The 18516-nt window shown below is 32.0% G+C and overlaps 1 protein-coding gene and 1 long non-coding RNA gene across 3 annotated transcripts; one reads left to right on the plus strand and one right to left on the minus strand.

Annotated features, from left to right (window-relative positions):
- Positions 1-5163: 5163 nt before the first annotated feature.
- On the plus strand, positions 5164-9399 carry LOC150035297 (uncharacterized). The gene is made up of 10 exons (XM_090315299.1): positions 5164-5238; positions 7002-7109; positions 7208-7259; positions 7605-7802; positions 8160-8292; positions 8372-8476; positions 8549-8619; positions 8698-8795; positions 8886-8973; positions 9377-9399. The coding sequence occupies exons 1-10, from the start codon at positions 5164-5166 to the stop codon at positions 9397-9399; spliced, it is 951 nt and encodes a 316-aa protein (XP_090171425.1).
- Positions 9400-10874: 1475 nt separating this feature from the next.
- Positions 10875-17888, minus strand: LOC150035298 (uncharacterized). Of its 2 annotated transcripts, none has more exons than XR_016530511.1 (2): positions 17523-17888; positions 10875-14326 (listed from the first exon to the last, which is right to left on the minus strand). It is a non-coding gene; the product is annotated as an uncharacterized LOC150035298 (long non-coding RNA). The 2 variants fall into 2 exon arrangements; XR_016530512.1 differs by having other exon boundaries at positions 10875-14624.
- Between the last annotated feature and the right edge of the window lie 628 nt (positions 17889-18516).

Here is an 18516-nt window from a genome sequence, read left to right on the forward strand (position 1 = left end):
GCTTCGAGTTGTTTGCCTTTTAAGTCCTTTTCTTTCTCTTGGTTCTTCCTTTTTAGGATAAAACAGTCTTTGATTATATTTCCTTTCATTTTGCAATACTTACATTTTATTTTCTGTTTAGACTTATTATCATTTGAGTTATGTGGTTTTCTGTCATTTGAATGATTTTGTTTGAAGTTTCCTTTAGCAAATAACCCTTCACCACTAGGATGATCCTTTTTTATCAATCTGTAACTCTAGCTCTCTAGTTCTTAGGGCTGAAATTATAGTGTTTGTACTTATACTGTCCCTTCCATATTTTAGAGCATTTTTAATTTCCTTATAGGGTTCTTGCAAAGAGTTTAGAAGCACATAGGCCTTTTTTTCATCACCAAGTTTTTCTCCTAGAGTTTTGAATTCAACAACAATTTTCTTGAACTCATCTAAATTATCATTTAAAGTCTTTTATGAATCCATTTTAAATGTAAAGAATTTCTCCCTAAGGTACATTTTACTAGGATGATCTTTGGTAGCATATAATTCTTCTAGTTTAGTCCATATCCTATAGGCAGTTTCTTGATCTAAAACTTGTCTAAGAACACTAAGGTTTAGACCCAACGTACCATAAGCTGCCAGTTCCCAGTCTTTTTTTTCTTCAGCTGTCACTGTGGCAAGGAGTGTTGATGGGTCAAGGAGGGCTCTGTGAGCTTTCTACTGGCCGAGAATTTCCTTGATTTTAGCCTTCCACAGGCCAAAATCTCCTTTGCCATCGAGTTTTTCTACTTCTGAAGAGAATAAGCTCAAACATTCGACATATTCAAGATCTATTCACATTTCTTTAACTTTTACAGTTTGTTATTGTAACTACTTGTATCAGAAAATAGTATAAGTACTCATCATTTACAAATTTCGTAGCATACAATTACAATAGCTTCAAGAAAACTTGAAATCTGTAAAAGAAAAATCTGTGACTTAGTTCTCAAATAAAGATCTCTTCTCCTTCTCGTGGATGTAGACATCATTTTCCAAACCACATATATCGTTGTGTAGCGCTTCTCTTCTTCCTTTCTTATACAAGATTGCATGTTATTGTTCATTGATCGCTTACTCAAGTAAGTCGCACAAAATATATAGAAAATTAGGGTTAGAAGAAGCTCTACAAAAATTGAAAGAGAGAACGAGAAAGAAAGAGAAAGAAAGGAAATTAATTCTGAAATTATCACCCATCAGAATAATTTTTCTTTCACTTCCATCAGGCAAGGGTTAGTGGATCAAACCACGTGGAGCACATCAGCTGGAAGTTCGTGGACCCAAACCAAAATTCTTTTGGGGAAAAATATTTGGACTCACGAAATTGGATCAGCAAGAAGGGCCATATTATTCATCATTTAGGCTCATTTCATTCATTCAACAAGAAACAGGCCTAACAAAGTGGTATCGGAGCAAAAGGACTTACAAGATTACAGTTCTTGAAGAATCAAGATTCAAGTTTTTCATCCAAAAATGTTAGTAGCAAGATTCGAAGTGAAGAAATTCGATGGCAAAGGAGACTTCGGCCTGTGGAAGGCCAAAATCAAGGCGATTCTCAGCTAGCAGAAAGCTCAGAAATCCCTCCATGACACATCAACACTCTCTGCCACTATGACAGCCCAAGAAAAAGAAGACTGGGAGTTGGTAGCCTACGGTACGTTAGTTCTAAACCTTAGTGCCAGTATTCTTAGACAAGTCTTAGATTAAGAAACTGCCTATAGGATATGGACTAAACTAGAAGAGTTATATGCTACTAAAGATCTTCCTAGTAAAATATATCTTAGGGAGAAATTCATTACATTTAAAATGGGATTCATCTAAAACTTTAACTGATAACTTAGATGAGTTCAAGAAAATTGTTGCTAAATTTAAAACTCTAGGAGAAAAACTTGGTGATGAAAATGAGGCCTATGTGCTTCTAAAGTCTTTGCTTGAACCCTATAAAGAAATAAAAAATGCTCTAAAGTATGGAAGGGACAGTATAAGCATAGAGACTATAATCTCAGCCCTAAGAACTAGAGAGCTAGAGTTACATATTGATAGAAAGGATCATCCTAGTGATGAAGGATTATTTTCTAAAGGAAACTTCAAACAAAATCATTCAAAGGACAGAAAACCTCACAACTCAAAAGATAATAAGTCAAAACAGAAAATAAAATGTAAGTATTGCAAAAAGAAAAGACATTTAATTAATGATTGTTTTATCCTAAAAAGAAAGAATCAAGAGAAAGAAAAGGACTCAAAAGGCAAATAGCCTAAAGCATCTGTTGTAGAAGGCTTCTTTATCTACTCAGATGCTTTAGCCTCAACTTTAGACATATCCAACCATGTAAATCCTCTAGGAAAACATGATTGGGTCCTAAATTTTGGATGCACCTACCACATGACCTTAATGAGACCTTGGTTCAACACCTTTAAAGAAATTGAAGGAGAAATGGTGTATATGGGAAACAACCAAGGCTGTAAGATAGAAGGCGTTGGCTCTATTTCCATGAAACTTAAGGATGGAACTATTAAACTTCTTAGGAATGTGAGATATGTTCCACTACTTAAGAGAAATCTAATCTCCTTAGGTATGCTAGATGCAATTGGGTGTGAATACAGGGGTAAAGGAGGAACCTTTGAGGTGCTAAAGGATTCTAAGTTGATATTAGTTGGGGAAAAGATAAATGACTTATTTGTGGTCAAAGGAGTTGAAATGTTGACAGGGGCATATGTTGCCACCACAAATGAGATCACATAGGCTGATGTATGGCATAAAAGATTATCTCACATTAGTGCTAAAGGCCTAGAAGTCCTATCTAAACAAGGGATTCTACCTAAAGGTCTCTCGGAAAATCTAACCTTTTGTGAACACTGTGTTTTAGGAAAAGCCACAAGGCAAAGTTTCACTAAAGCACAACACACCACAAAAACTATCCTAGACTATATACACTCTGACCTATGGGGTCCAACTCCTACACCTAGCCTAAGTGGCTCAAAGTATTTACTTTCTTTCACTGATGACTTCTCTAGAAAAAGTTGGGTCTACTTCCTTAAAACTAAAGACTAAGTGTTTGATAGGTTTAAGGAATGGAAACTCATGAAAGAGAAGCAAACTTGTTAAGAAATTAAATACCTAAGAACTGATAATGGTCTGGAATTTTGTAGTGAAAAGTTTAACAAATTTTGTAAAGAAACATGAATAACTAGGCATAGGACTGCTAGATTCACTCCTCAACAGAATGGAGTAGCTGAAAGACTAAATAGAACAGTCATTGAAAGGGTTAGATGTCTTCTCTCAAATGCAATCCTTAGTGAAAAATATTGGGCTGAGGCAGCAAGCTACACTATGTACACCTTAAATAGGTGTATCATTCCTCTCTAAACTTTTGAACTCCTGAAGAAAAATGGACCACACATCCATCTAACCTAGAAAATCTAAGGGTATTTGGATGTGTTGGCCATATTCACCAAAATCAGAGGAAACTAAAGTCTAGGGCAATAAAGTGTATGTTTGTTAGGTTCTCAGAAGGTGTCAAAGGATTTAAGATGTGAAATCCTACTGAGAAAAGGTTTGTCATAAGTAGGGATGTCACTTTCAGAGAAAAAGAGATGTTTATGCAAAAAAAAAAAAAAAACTTATGAAGTTTCTAATAGCCCTAATACTACTAGGATTGAGGTGGAGACACCTAAAGATTCTTCCACTAACCATAACCCTCCTATTAAAACTAAAGAAGAAGAAGAGGATGTCTCAAATGAGAATACTGAGAATATTGAAGTTGTATCTGATCAAAGTCAGTATTCTTTGGCTAGGGATAGACAAAGAAGAGTGATAGTTCCTCTAGCTAGGTATACTAAAACTAACTACATGAACCTAGTCCTAAATGCCACAATAGCTCCTAATGACTAAGAACTAGCCACTTTTGAAGAGGCAGTAAAATGCCCTAATGCTATGTCTTGGATTCAAGCTATGTATGAAGAAATCGAATCACTCATTGTCAATAATACTTGGACCCTAGCCCCTTTTCCTAAAGGATGCAAACCTATAGCCTCTAAATGAATATATAAACTAAAGGAGGGTTCTACCAAAGAAGAAAAGCCTAGGTACAAGGTAAGGCTAGTGGCTAAAGGGTTTACTCAGAGGGAAGGCATAAACTATTCTGAAATCTTTTCACCAGTAGTAAAACAAACCTCTATTAGACTACTTTTATCTCTAGTTGCTCAATACAATCTTGAACTAGATCGACTAGATGTTAAAACTACTTTCCTTCATGGAAATCTAGATGAGGTTATCTATATGGTTCAACCTAAAGGGTTTGAAGAAAGAGGGAAGTAAGACCTATACTATCTCCTAAATAAGTCTATATATGGTCTTAAATAATCCCCTAGATGCTGGTACAGAAGGTTTAATGATTACATAGAGAATATTATATTTTAAAGAAGTTCCTATGATATTTGTTCTTATATTAATTCATCTACCTATAAGGACAAAGTCTATCTACTATTCTATGTTGATGATATGCTACAACAGGAAAATCTAAGGAGGATTTAATTCATGTCAAAAATCTTCTAAAGAGAGAATTTGACGTGAAGGATTTAGGTCAGTCTAGAAAGATCCTTGGGATTGAAATTCAAAGGGACAGAACTTCCTCAACTCTAACCATTAGCCAACTAAACTACTGTGAAAAAGTAATTAACAGATTTAATACGTCTAATGCAAAACCAGTCACTATACCTATTTCTAGTCATTTTAAACATTCCTCATAAAACTCACCAAAAGAAACAGACATAAAACATTTAACTCAAATGCAATCAATTCCATACAATCAAGAAGTAGGGAGTTTAATGTACTTAATGATATCTACTAGACCAGACCTATCGTACGACACTAGTCTTGTCAGTAGATACATGTCTAACCCTGGGAAAAGACACTGGAAAGCAACAAAATGGATTTTAAGATATCTAATTTGGTCTAAACAGTCAAAATTAACATATCAAAGTACTAATGAATCAAATTTAGAGCTATATGGATATGTTGATTCAGATTTTGCAGGTGACCAAGACAAAAGAAGATCATTAACAGGTTATCTATTCTTATTTGGTTCAAATTTGTAGTATTAGAAAGCAAATTTATAGTCAATCACAACATTATCAACCATAGAAGTAGAGTACATGGCTTCATCAGAAGCAATAAAAGAAGCACTGTGGTTAAAGGGGTTGATGAAGGACTTTGATATTAATCAAACAGTAGTAAAGATCTATTGTGATAACCAAAGTGCCTTTCACCTATCCAAAAACCGTAAGTATCATTCAAGGACCAAAAACATAGACATTAAGTATCATTTTGTAAGAAACAGAATAGAGAAAGGAGAAGTTGAGGTGCTTAAAGTTCATATCACCCAATGCAGCTGACATGCTTATTAAACCTCTGAGCAAACTCAGGCTAGCAAACTGTCTTGGTCAGATCGGGTTCCAGCTTCCTGAAAAAGGGTGAAGACATGTTAAATTTGGAAGGAGAAGAGCTTGCATGTTGAGCTTAAGGTGGAGATTTGAAGAGGATGAGCTTAAACATTCAACATATTCAAGATATATTCACATTTCTTTAACTTTTACAGTTTGTTATTGTAACTACTTGTATCAGAAAATAGTATAAGTACTCACATTTACAAATTTCGTAGCATACAATTACAATAGCTTCAAGAAAACTTGAAATCTGTAAAAGAAAAATCTGTGACTTAGCTCTCAAATAAAGATCTCTCCTCCTTCCCGTGGATGTAGGCATCATTTGCCAAACCACGTATATATCGTTATGTAGCGCTTCTCTTCTTCCTTTCTTCTACAAGACTACATGCTATTGTTCATCAATCGTTTACTCAAGCAATTCACACAAAACAAACAAAAAATTAGGGTTAGAAGAAGCTCTATAGAAATCGAAAGAGAGAATGAGAAAGAAAGAGAGAGAAAGGAAATTAATTCTGAAATTATCACCCATCAGAATAATTTTTCTTTCACTTCCATCAGGAAAGGGTTAGTGGATCAAACCACGTGAAGCACATCAGCTGGAAGTTCGTGGACAAATGGTAGCTAAATATTCTACCAAACCAAAATTCTTTTGGGGCAAAATATTTGGACTCACGAAATTGGATTAGCAAGAAGGGCCATATTATTCATCATTTAGGCTCATTTCATTCATTCAACAAGAAGCAGGCCCAACAACTTCGAATCTTGCTGCTGACATCTTTGAATGAAAAACTTGAATCTTAAATCTTAAAAAATTGCAATATTGGAAGTCTTTTGCTCTCATACTACTTTGTTGGGCCTACTTCTTGTTGATTGTATTCTAAAAGCCCAAATGATGAATTTAGTGACCCTGCTTTGCTGATCCAATTTCGTGAACCCAAGAATTTTGCCTCAAAATAAATTTGGTTTGGTAGAGTTCTTGGATATCCTTTGTCCACGAACTTCCAGCTGATGTGCTCCACGTGGTTCGCTCCACTAAATTTTTCCTGATGGAAGTGAATGAAAACTTTTATTCTTATGGGATTTTGCAGAATTAATTTCTTTCTCTCTCTCTTGTTCTCTCTATCAAATTGGCAAAGCTTCTCTAACCCTAATCTTTTCTGTTTCTTTTGTACGACTGCTTGAGTAAATGATTGGCGATAAAGAACATGCAATCTTGTAGAAGAAAAGAGGAAGAAGAGTTCTACACGATGATATACGTGGTTCGACAAATGATGCCTACATCCACGGGAAGGAGAGGAGATCTTATTCAAGAGCTAAGTCACAGCTTTTTCTTTTACATATTTCAAGTCTTCTTGAAGCTTTGTATATTGTATGCTACAAATTTGTAAATGATGAGTATTTATACTATTTTTCTGATACAAGTAGTTACAATAACAAGCTGTAAAAGTTAAAGAAATGTGAACAATTGTTGAATATGTTGAATGTTTGAGCTTATTTACTTCATATTCTAATATGTTTATGCTAATTAAATATGTATGTTCATGTAGAATATATCGAATGATCCTTCTTATTGGGTGACTTTATGGAAAGAAGCACGAAAAGAAAAAAAAAATGAATACTTTGATGAAGCCATTCGAGAATGTGCCAATCGAATTGTAAGTTTATATTGTGCAAAGTTTAAGATGACATATATATAATGTCTAAAACTTGTGATGATATAGATATTCTGTGAAAATTGTAATATGTTTTACAGGATAAATTGGCCGAAGTCTATGAAGGTGAAGATGTTTTGACCAAAGCATTGGGTACAGATGAACATTAGGGGCGTGTTAGAGGAGTGGGTAATTTTGTTTCCCATTCCCAATAATTCAAATCAGTAAAACCAAAGTCCTCAATGAGCCAAGAAATTGAAGGAGGCTCTAATGAAAAAAATGTTCGACATGGTAAAGTGTCAAGAGAAAAAACTCATAGTAGACAATCTCATCAATCCAAATCATCTGTTAGAAGTGTCGCACTAAGTGCATCTAAAGAAGAAGATAATGAGAAGATGCCTAAAGAATATTTTGAGGTAATTTATTTGTTGTGACTTTTAAATTTTATTCATATTGTGCTTAACCATGCATGACATTAGTTCTTTTAAATTTGTTAAGGGGACACCATGCCACTTGGCTATAAGAACTGTGATAATATTGTTGCAGTAGCCACAGCATTTGATGATGATGTGTCATGCTTAACTGTTAAAGTTCTGATTGACATTGTCATGGGAGAAGATTTGCCAATACCAATTCCTGTGAAGGGAAAAATAGAGTCCTTAAATCAAGCAATGGGCAACTTCGTAATATGGCCTCGTGAACTTGTAGTTATGGTTAACGAGAAAAAATATGCATCTTTTTTAGTATATGAGTTTGGTTATTTATTATTTTTCGTATTTTGAATTTTTGTAAATTTGGTTATGGTAGGACCATTCAACAATTAAGAGCTTCGGCTAGACCTCCAAATATACTAACACCAATGGTACCATCGAACTCTTGAACGGACATGATCTGTATGAACATAGTTGAAATAGGTTACATGAGCATTTTGACATACATTGCGTAAGTATTACTCATCTAGATTCACTCATGTATATTTTGTTTCATGTTTATATAATAACTTTTACTTTGTTTAAGTATCTTTCGGATGAATGTGGTCATGATATTATGAAGAAGTTTTTTTTATAATTGATCAAGCAGGAATATCCCCACATGTGGAGTGTCAAGATATTCGATCCAAAAATTTAGCCAACCAACTAGAATTGGCTAATTTGGACCAATTAGTCCTTACTCCATATAACACAGGGTAAGTAAATACAAGTCTTTAGTTATTTTTAATTTGCATTATACGCGTACTAATATTTCGAAATTGTTGCTTATTATAGTTATCGTTGGATATTGATTATAATCAATCTACAAGAAAATTGTGTTTATGTTTTGGACTCTATTCGAAATAAGGTTCAAGAGGATTTCCATGGAGTTATAAATATGTAAGTGTAATTGAAGTTTTTTAGTTCTTTATTGAAGTATTTATGTTTAACTAATGTTTTCAAACTATTTAGTGGATTGAAAATATGGCAAGCCAAGCACAATCTCCAATACCATCTGCCTTCTCCAAAATGGAAACCTGTAAAGGTAAGTTTGCATTAATTTTTTTAACAATTTATGTTCATTCGAATATAAGAATAATTGTTTTCAACTTCTTATATGTAATGCCCCTGTCAACTAGATTCTGTAGGATGCGGGTACTACGTGCAAAAGTGTATACACGAAATAGTGCATAATCCTACTACTCCCATTACTAGCCTCGTACGTAAATTATTTATTTTTTATATACTAGCTTTAATTTAATAAATGATGTAAATTTATGTTGAGTTTATTTTTTTTTCTACTTTGTAGTTCAATACAAAAAATGCATATACCCAAGGAGAGATTGACATAATTCGAACCCAATGGGCAAGTTTTGTTGGCCGATTTGTGTACGGATGTACTTCTTGTTTTTTGTCTTAATAGAATGTAAATGCTAGCTTAGAATGAATGCAAATTTATCTAACCATGTTTTGTTTATTGGAAGATTTATGTATAATTTTTTGTTTATGGGATATTTGGTGTAAGTATTCATGGAAGTATTAATTGATATTTGTGAATGAGAGAAATGATTATAATATAGGTGGTTGATAATTATAATTATTGTTCTATGAAAGTGCATTATCGATATACAAATGTTGGTGATTTGTGTGTTTATTTCATATTTGATGAGTATATAGAATGGATTGGAAATATTAATCCTTGTTTGTGGATAAATTATTATAGAAGTGTGCTTTATTGCAGGTAACTTTGTATTGAGTTTTGTGGTAGAGTGTATTGTTCTGTCTATTGTTATATTTCAGGTTTGAGTTCAGTGAATTCATAGGTGGAAGACAAATATTGATTGCTTGCCATGCAAATTTTTTTATATTTTTTAATAAAAAACAATCGGACATTTCCTGACCCAACACGAGACATATAATGTTGTAACTTTAATTTTGACCGATATTAAAAATAGATTCGACAACGGAATTTAAAAAAAAAAAACGAACAATAACTGAAAAGAACGGACATAAATTATGGGCTTCAATGGATTATGGGCTTCAGTTGACAAACAACATTAAAGGACTTTAATGTCGGTTGCAATCGACATTAAAGACAGTGTTATTAAAGCCCTTTAATATTGGTTGCCTTTAATGTCGGTTTAAAACTGACATTAAAGAAAATCGACATTAAAGGGCTTTAATAACACTATCTTTAATATCGGTTTAAAACCAACATTAAAGTCTATAATTCTTGTGGTGAATCGATGTACGATTGATTCGACAATCAGATTACTCGATGTGATTTGAAAGATAATACAATGGCGCGCGATTTTGCAGTAAAGAAACACTCGAATGAACAAGAAAGATAAGGCAAGAAGATGGAGACACAGTATTTACGTGGTTTGGCAAGATTGCCTACGTCCACGAAAAGATCTAAATTCTTTTACTGATGAAGATTGCGTACAGGTTTTTGTTGTTTTCAGAAAACTAAGAAAATGATGATAAGTCTTTTATTTAAATTCTAAAAGTAGGGTTATAGAGTATATGAGCTGACCATTTACAAAATTAGTTATAAACAAACAAAAAACTGAGGTATTTGAGTCAAAGTTTCTTCAAGACTCTATGATCGCAGTTATGGAAAAATGTGCATCTTTTGGCAGAAAGTTTTGATGTTAATGTAAATTTCATATACGATGGCGGGCAAAACCCAACATTGAAAAGTGGGTTACAATGGTGGGTTCAAACCACCATCTAAAGTAAAAGGAGGGGAGTAAACTTTAAATTCCCACAAAAAAAAAAGGCAGCTATAATGAACCGTCATCTAAACATTTTAGATTTTTTTTTTTGGTTTAAATTTATTGCATCAAATGACGTCGTTTTTGAAAGCTTGAACTGCCATCGTATATCTACCGTAAATGATGTAATTTTGGCTGAAGTTTTATACCACTAGATTGTGATTGAAACAGATATGAAAACTCTAGGAATTTGAGATTTAGGAGCCCTTTTATAAAAGAAAATTTAGATTTTAGATTTTAGATTACTTTTGATCGAATACCAAAAGATAAAGAGAACTAGTTCCTTACTCCAAGTTGGAACACTCCTCAAGTAAGATGATCAAACTTACCTAAATGTTCTTGGTATATAACCCTGACCCAAAAATTAAAAATCGATGATGAGACTCTATCATCCACAAAATATTTCCATTTAGAATAAACCCTAAAGAATTCAAACATTAAAAAAAAATAATAATAAAAAATAAAAAAATAAATAAACTGATCAAACGACCTAATAATAAGACTTTAATAGCCTCCCAAAAAAAACCTAATGCCACATCATTGTTAATAAAAAAAATGATAAAAATATCCCTACTTAAGATGTCATACAAAATATAAAATTGGAAAATACTTGAATTACATCAAAGTTATTAAATAAAATAGAAATAATAATTTGATGATGATTAATATCACAAACCCTTATGATTTCAAGTTGAATGCCTTGACTGATATTGCTAACTATGACTGCGACGACCTTGCTCTCTTCATTCGACTATGACTGGCGATGATTGACGACGACAATTGATGGTGGCCGGCAAACGACGATCGAGGTTTGACGATAGCAAATGAAGATCCATTCCTACTTCTTTAGTCCGTTCAATTGAGTTGTTTGAAACTTGTGATCCGATAAAAAAGAAGACAAACTTTATAATCTTCTTCACAGTGGAGACAAACGACATTCGGATCCTAACAACCCTGATCCACTAAGACTCCACAAAGAAATTTTTGTCCAGTTCTTTGATATCTTTCCAAGATTCTATCTATTATTTGTTTATTTGTTTATTTTTACATTAAATTTCTTCTTCATTCTTGGATGGGTGTGAAGAGATAAGAGAATGAAACAATATATCTCCAATTACTTTCTAATTGATATGCAAAATTGTTGTAGTGATTCTAAAAGCAAAATACATTTTTGAAAACTACTTTCTTTCTTTTGTTTTTTTTTTTCTTTTTAGTTTTAAAACACACGGCTTGATTTTTTTGGAACATTACAAGACATATGAAACTTAGTTATTGGTGTAAGCAATACTTATAAATAATTTTTAAAAGTAAAAGAAAAAAAGTCAAATAATTACCATTTATACATGGAGTATCGGAATTATTATGGAAAGGAAAGACAACTAGAGGTTTCTATCATCTGCTTGTTGACGATTTTATTTTTATTCATTCATTGATTTGGTAGATACTCGTCTTTATCACATCTAAATTTAATATTGGAGAACGAAAAGAATTTGTGGCTGATATTTCTTTAAATTAACGCAGGCAAAAATATCAACATAAATTTTAATTAGCAATTCTATATGTTTTGGCTGTTTGAAGCATAGAACCACTTTGTCTCGTCTGTTTACAATTATTTATTTGGTGTGCATTAGTTAATTTTACGTGATAAAGAGAACAAAATTTATCGTGGTTCTATGATATAGTGGGTGGACTAATTAACATATAATTTAGAGGACAATGGGGCACTTCACTTTCTGTGTCTAATTCTCTAATATGAGAAAATTATAAATTATTGTAGTCGATCGGTTTTTTATTAAAATAGTATTTTACTTGTTAATTACTTTTTTTTTTTTTTTTGCTTAAAAAATTTTATTTTTTTTAAACCCAGACAGGTTTCATAAGTTATGGACAGGGTGAAGACTAAGGCACTTACTAACTCATAAGTTTAATCCTCTAACATCGGGTATAAGTGTTATGTTGATGTTTTGAGTTTTTTTATAATTTTTTAGAAAAATTACGGAAGTGGAAGCCATGAAATGAGAGAAGAAAAGAGTTTTAAAGGAAGGGGCACTATAAATATAGAAACTATAACCAAAGTATTAGCAAATATAATACAATGTAAAAGAACTTTAGATTCAATTTTCGGAATCTATTAGTGATATATTATATAACTAGCTAGCAGGAGCCTATCAATAATAGAGTCTATTATTGGAGGAATAAGATGATGAATATTAGTGAAAGAAAAAGATATGCTATTAAAAGTACAAAATAAACTCATTGGAGAGAAAAGGGTATCGTGGACTTAAACTCGAATCTATAGAAACCATGATTAAGTATTCATAAAAGATTTAAATTAAGGTTTGACACTAAATAAATGAAACTATTTTGTAATTGGTGATTCAAACTAAAGTCCTTACACTTATACTATTTTCGCAAATTTTGGTTTTTAAGTTTTGAAATCAATTACGTTTGATGTGCATACCATTGATTTGGATATTTAAAGATTTCAAGAAATTTATGTTCTTTTCGTAATTTATTTATTATTGAAAGAGACTTATGCATTTATCTTTTCTTAGTTCAATATAATTGAATTGAATTTGAAGATATTTATATTTAGCTGTAATTTAAGCTATAATGACTTATTTATATTATGGGAGCCCATGAGAGATAAATTTCTAAAAATCTTTTGATTTTAGTAATTTTTTTACAAAAGCTCAAAGATAATTGTGATATGAAATCAAGTAATTGTGGCTTTTAGAAATAATTTTCGAAACAAGAATCTATGAATATTCGATTTTAGGATTCATATAAGCCAAACATGGATTAAGGTGATTTTAGTTAGATAATTTGTTATGAAATAATAACCCTGAGTTATGGAACATCGAGTTGTAAACGTTATAACCTTGTTGTGGCCTTATAACTTATGTTTAGCATGTTGAAATTGTTTTCAAACTACTAAATTTTGTACTCATGGTGATTCGAGATACACCTAATGTGAATGTGTTTTCATAGTGTGGATACGATATACATGAGGTTTAGTTTGTGACCCACACTTCAAAAAACAAATAGGCTTTGAATATGAAAATCCTTAATTATTCTCAATCACTAAAATCCCTAAATCTATATGATTTCAACCTTAAAGATTGGGTACGATATAGATTGCCTTGGAGGAATCTAGTTTCTTGTGAGGTACTCTGTTAAGAATAAAATAGGCAGAAAGCACAATTTCCCCCAACATGTTATTAGACAATCCAAAACTTAACAACATAGCATTCATCATTTCCTTAAGAGTTTTGCTTTTACGTTCTGCTATACCATTTTGTTGTGGTGAATAAGGAACAGTAAATTTATGAATAATGCCATTTGATTCACAAAATTCTTTTAGTGTATTATCACTATATTCACCACCTCTATCTGATCTTAACCTCTTAATCTTCTTATCTAATTGATTCTCTACTTCTGTTTTATATTTTAGAAACATACTACCAGCTTCATCTTTTGTTTTTAAAAGATAAATTCTAGTATATCTAGAAAAATCATCAACAAAAGAAATGTAGTAATTTTTTCCACCTCTACTCGTGATGTTTTTTAAATTAGCTAAACCAGAGTGAATCAATTCTAGTAATTTTGTACTTCTAGATGTGACAGGTTTAAAAGTTTTTTTACAAACTTTGTTTCTACACAAATAGGACATTTACTAGTTTCATGTGTTTCAGATGCATTAATCAATTTTAAATCCTTAAGCTTCTTAACTGATGCAATATTCACATGACCTAGTCTACCATGCCACATATCAAGAGACTCAACTATGTAAGTAGAATTAGAAGTACTTACATTCATCATATTTGAAACAGAGACAGTATTCAGTACAAAAAGACCATCAACAAGATATCTCTTCCGAACACAGTCTCCATTTTTGGCGAGGACAACCTTGTTAGCTTCTAGGACAATTTTAAGCCCAGTCCGATTCAATAGGCTCTTCGATACCAAGTTCCTACGTAAGGAAGGTACATACAATATATTATTTAAGGATAAAGTTTTTCCAAAGGTTAATTTTAAAAGAACCTTCCCTTTTCCAAGCACTTTTGTTGTGGCTGAGTTACCCATAAACACACATTCTCTATCAACAGTGTCCTTATAGTCATGGAAGAGCTCTCAGTTTGAACATAAATGTCTCGAAGTCAGTTTTGTTTTCTATCAGGTTTGCTTCCACAACAGCAACAATTATGTCATCTTGTTCAACAAGATTAGTTTGTGGTATGGGTTGCTGACTTGGCCTTCCTTTCCTTTGACTGCATTGATAAGATTTGTGTTTTGATTTCCCACAGACATAACAAATCAGTTTTTTCTTCTCAGTCTTATTCTTTACAGACTATTTTTTTTTATGATTTTTGGACTTGTCTTTGTTAACAACAAAAGATTCAACCAAGATAGCATTAACTAAATTTATATTTCCAGAAATTAGTTTATCTTTTAGTTTGTTGGCTTCTTTGGTGCGCATGTGACTGATTGGCTCCTAAAGTGTTAGATCATTCTTTTTGTATTTTAGATGATTTATGTAGTTGCTCCAGGATGGGAAATTTTCTCAAGCAGCACATTAGCTTGTAGAATCTCACACATTTTCATGCCCTCAGCCAGAATGTTTGCCACCAAATTTTCATACTCATGTATCTGCTCCACTATCAATTTCTCGTCTGTCATTTAGAATTATAACCATTTACCTACAATGTACTTTTTGCGACCAGTATCATCTCCTCCATATCAGGACTCCAATGTACTCCAAATTACCTTTACTAATTTTTGGACCACAAAGAACTCGAACATTGAATCTGTCATATGATTCAGCAGATGCCTGCAGACTATTTTGTTGTCTTTCTTGTACTTATCAGGATCAATTGTAAATTGCTTTGATTGATTAGAAACATCAATAGGTTGGACGGAGAATTCTGGATAAGAGACAATGCTCACTTTTTTGGTAGGCACTACTGTGTTGAGGATATAATCAATCTCTAGCTGCTCGAAGAAAATCAATAATTTCTAATACTAGCGGTGATAATTTACTTCATCTAGTGGTTCAAGCTTGGACTCGTTAGAGAGAACTTTACCATTCTTGATCGACATCTGTGTTATTTTCTTTCAGATTATTGAAATGGATGTCACGAAAGTTGCTGGGTCGTAGAAAAATCACTGCTTTGAAAGCAAATACGGCGCGACCTCGATACTAATCGCTTATGTCGGTTGCTCCCCAAGGTTAACACAACTCACCGAAAAAAGGATTAGAACCGATAAGAATCAAGTGGAAAGGAAGGAATGAAATTCAGTTGTATGTCCTCTCTGATAGATCTGAACAGTGTTATATAGTGTGTGAGAGGAGGATACCAACGAACGGAAAGGTTCGTTAATGGACAGAAACCAATAGTCAGAAGCTCAATGAATATTTATAAAGGATAAATAATAAAAATTTAATTCTTTTTCAAGCAAGCATAGTTACCCGAACCCAACTGTTTGACTAGGCAAATGGCAACAATGACACACGTGTGTAGTGAAAGGATTATACTTCCACCACTAACTCAATTTGGATTCTCATTTAGAATGCCTTGGTATTTAAACCCTCTAGGCAATTCTAAATCTATCCATGTGGGATAAAACTTCCCACTCTCTTAACTTTTCCTATGGGCCTAAGTCCAAAAATCATTTCCAATACTTGTAATCTGTTTTATAGACCGATGTACATTTGATTGGGTAAGGACAAAGTATATGTTTTTTTCTTTAAAAAAAAAAAATATTCTCTATGATTGTTTTGCACTAATTATAATACTATAAGTTTATAAAATTATAAATGATTAATGCTTAGTGTATAGATTTATTTTGATAGTGTTTCAAATGAGAGTGAAAAAGACAACCATAGAGCTAAATTGAGATGGCTTGACATAGAGATTGAAACAACGTACGATGAATTTTTAAATCGATTTATAGAATAAGTAATATAAATTTGGATAATTAATACAATCTTATAATAAGATGTGTACTTTCTAATTGAGGTCCAAAACCCCAACATTTGTCATTAGAAATGATGAAGACACATCCACAACGTTTTGACATGGAAAGGAGTCTTTGTGATACCCCTTCATGTGTTCACTCTTCCAAAGCATTCTAGTAACTAAGAATAGTCTATATGCAATTCCAAACAATTCATATATGCCACCATCTCAAGAAATTGCATCAATATCTATGTCATTCTCTTACAAGATAGAATAGGATATTCCATCAACATTTATGCCCCGTCCATTGACACATATTGAATATAGGCTATAAGTTGCCCAAAGTGTGCAATAATAATAATAATAATAATAATAATAACAGCAACAATAACAATAATAATAAATTATAGAAATTTAAATTAATCGGCATATTAACTAGAAAGTAATTAAGGGGACGTTTGAGGCGCAGGTTGGAAATCAAAAGCCTGAGAATCAAATTCCTGAAGGCTTATTTGAGGGGGTTCTCAAGCCTAGGATACAAATGCCTATGTTTGGGATGCAAGATTTGGTAGCCTGGGATTTTCAAGCCTGTGTTTGGGGTGCAGACATGGATTTGGGTAATCTGATTTTTTCTTATTTTTTAATGGTTGTTTGGTGAACTGTATAACCTTGAATGTATTTTGCATCAACTTTTATGATATTTTAAAAGAAAATTTTAATTTATTCATTTTAAAATTAAATGTATATTAATTTTATCTTTTATAATCTTAAATTAATTAATTTTGATTTATTAATTTCTATGACTATAATGTATGAATGACAATGACTTAGTTGTTTTATATATATAAAAAAATAGTTTTTAGTAATGGGATGAATTTAGAATTTCAAATTCATGGTGTCTTTTGGGTGGTCTTAAAGCTCGAATAGTTGCAACTCTTCACCATAGCTTGAAGACTTAGGTTGAAAGTAATTATTTAATGTTTCAAGAAGACTTTTACCTTTAGCTCTTATTCATGCCAATTATTTGCTTATCAAATGGTAACAGGTGATTTGCCAACACAAATTGTCATTTTGAAGGGATTGAATCCCAATGCGAAAGCGTTTAAACGTTTTGTCTTTGATTGAAAGTGGAAAAATCAATAATGATTTTACAAATTTAAAAGGCTAAGCATACTATTCATTGAGAATAAAAAGATGAGGAAAAATTACCTATGAAGAATTGACAATCTTCATGCCATTCTCTTTCGAGATCATGAACAAAACTTTTGTAGAAGCACAGGAACTCTTCCGCCAAGTGAACACCACCAAAAGGAGTCCTCATTATTCTCACAATACAAGGAAATGAAGTGTGAGCTTCAAGAAAAAATTTTGGTAAAGGGAATTTCTCAGGAAGATTTGTATGAGTGAGAGATAGGTTGAAAATACAGAGTGATATCTTTCCTACTGTATTTTTTCTGTAGTTATAATGCAAATGAGAGAAGATGAGGGAAAGACAAGGGAGTTACATTAACTCCCCCTCTACACCTACTACTAAAATAACTCCCTTAATGGGATTTTATTTTATTTTTTAAAATATTATATTAATATAAATAAAATATAAATTATATTAATATGATAGTTATGATATGGTTAACTAACCATCAATAACCATATTCTATGCATTTATAATCATATTATAATATAGTTTTGTCTTATAATCTATAGTTTTAATAAATTCATATTAAATTTTAATCTATAGTATAAAACCTTTATATAATATTTGAAGTTCATTCAAATATTTTTCTTTCATATATTATATAGTTTTAATTATAAACCATATTTATAATTAACTATATATATTATAATGTATCAATGTAAATTATACATTACATTAATCATATCAATACAATTAATTATTTTAATTCCCATAAATAATTTGAAAAATGTAAATTATTCCTTGTTTTTATCCTTAGTGAGCTAATAAGGGGACCTGGACTCACAGATTAGAAACTTCAATAATACGGGGATTAACCAACTAAACTCTTTAAATGGATTAATCAATATTCATTAAGTATTAGTCAGTCTACTAAAAACCAATAACTGCACTCTTCACATTGTAGATATATTCCTGTATCCATTGGATATAACCGATCAATAGTAAGTTGATCTTTCATAAATTGCTCATAACTACAACTGAGTCTAAATTATCGTTTTATCCCAATAG

The sequence above is a fragment of the Benincasa hispida genome, chromosome 7, assembly GCF_027475165.1.
Source record: "Benincasa hispida cultivar pf3 chromosome 7, pf3_genome.v1.1, whole genome shotgun sequence".
In the NCBI taxonomy this organism is placed as follows: domain Eukaryota; kingdom Viridiplantae; phylum Streptophyta; class Magnoliopsida; order Cucurbitales; family Cucurbitaceae; genus Benincasa; species Benincasa hispida.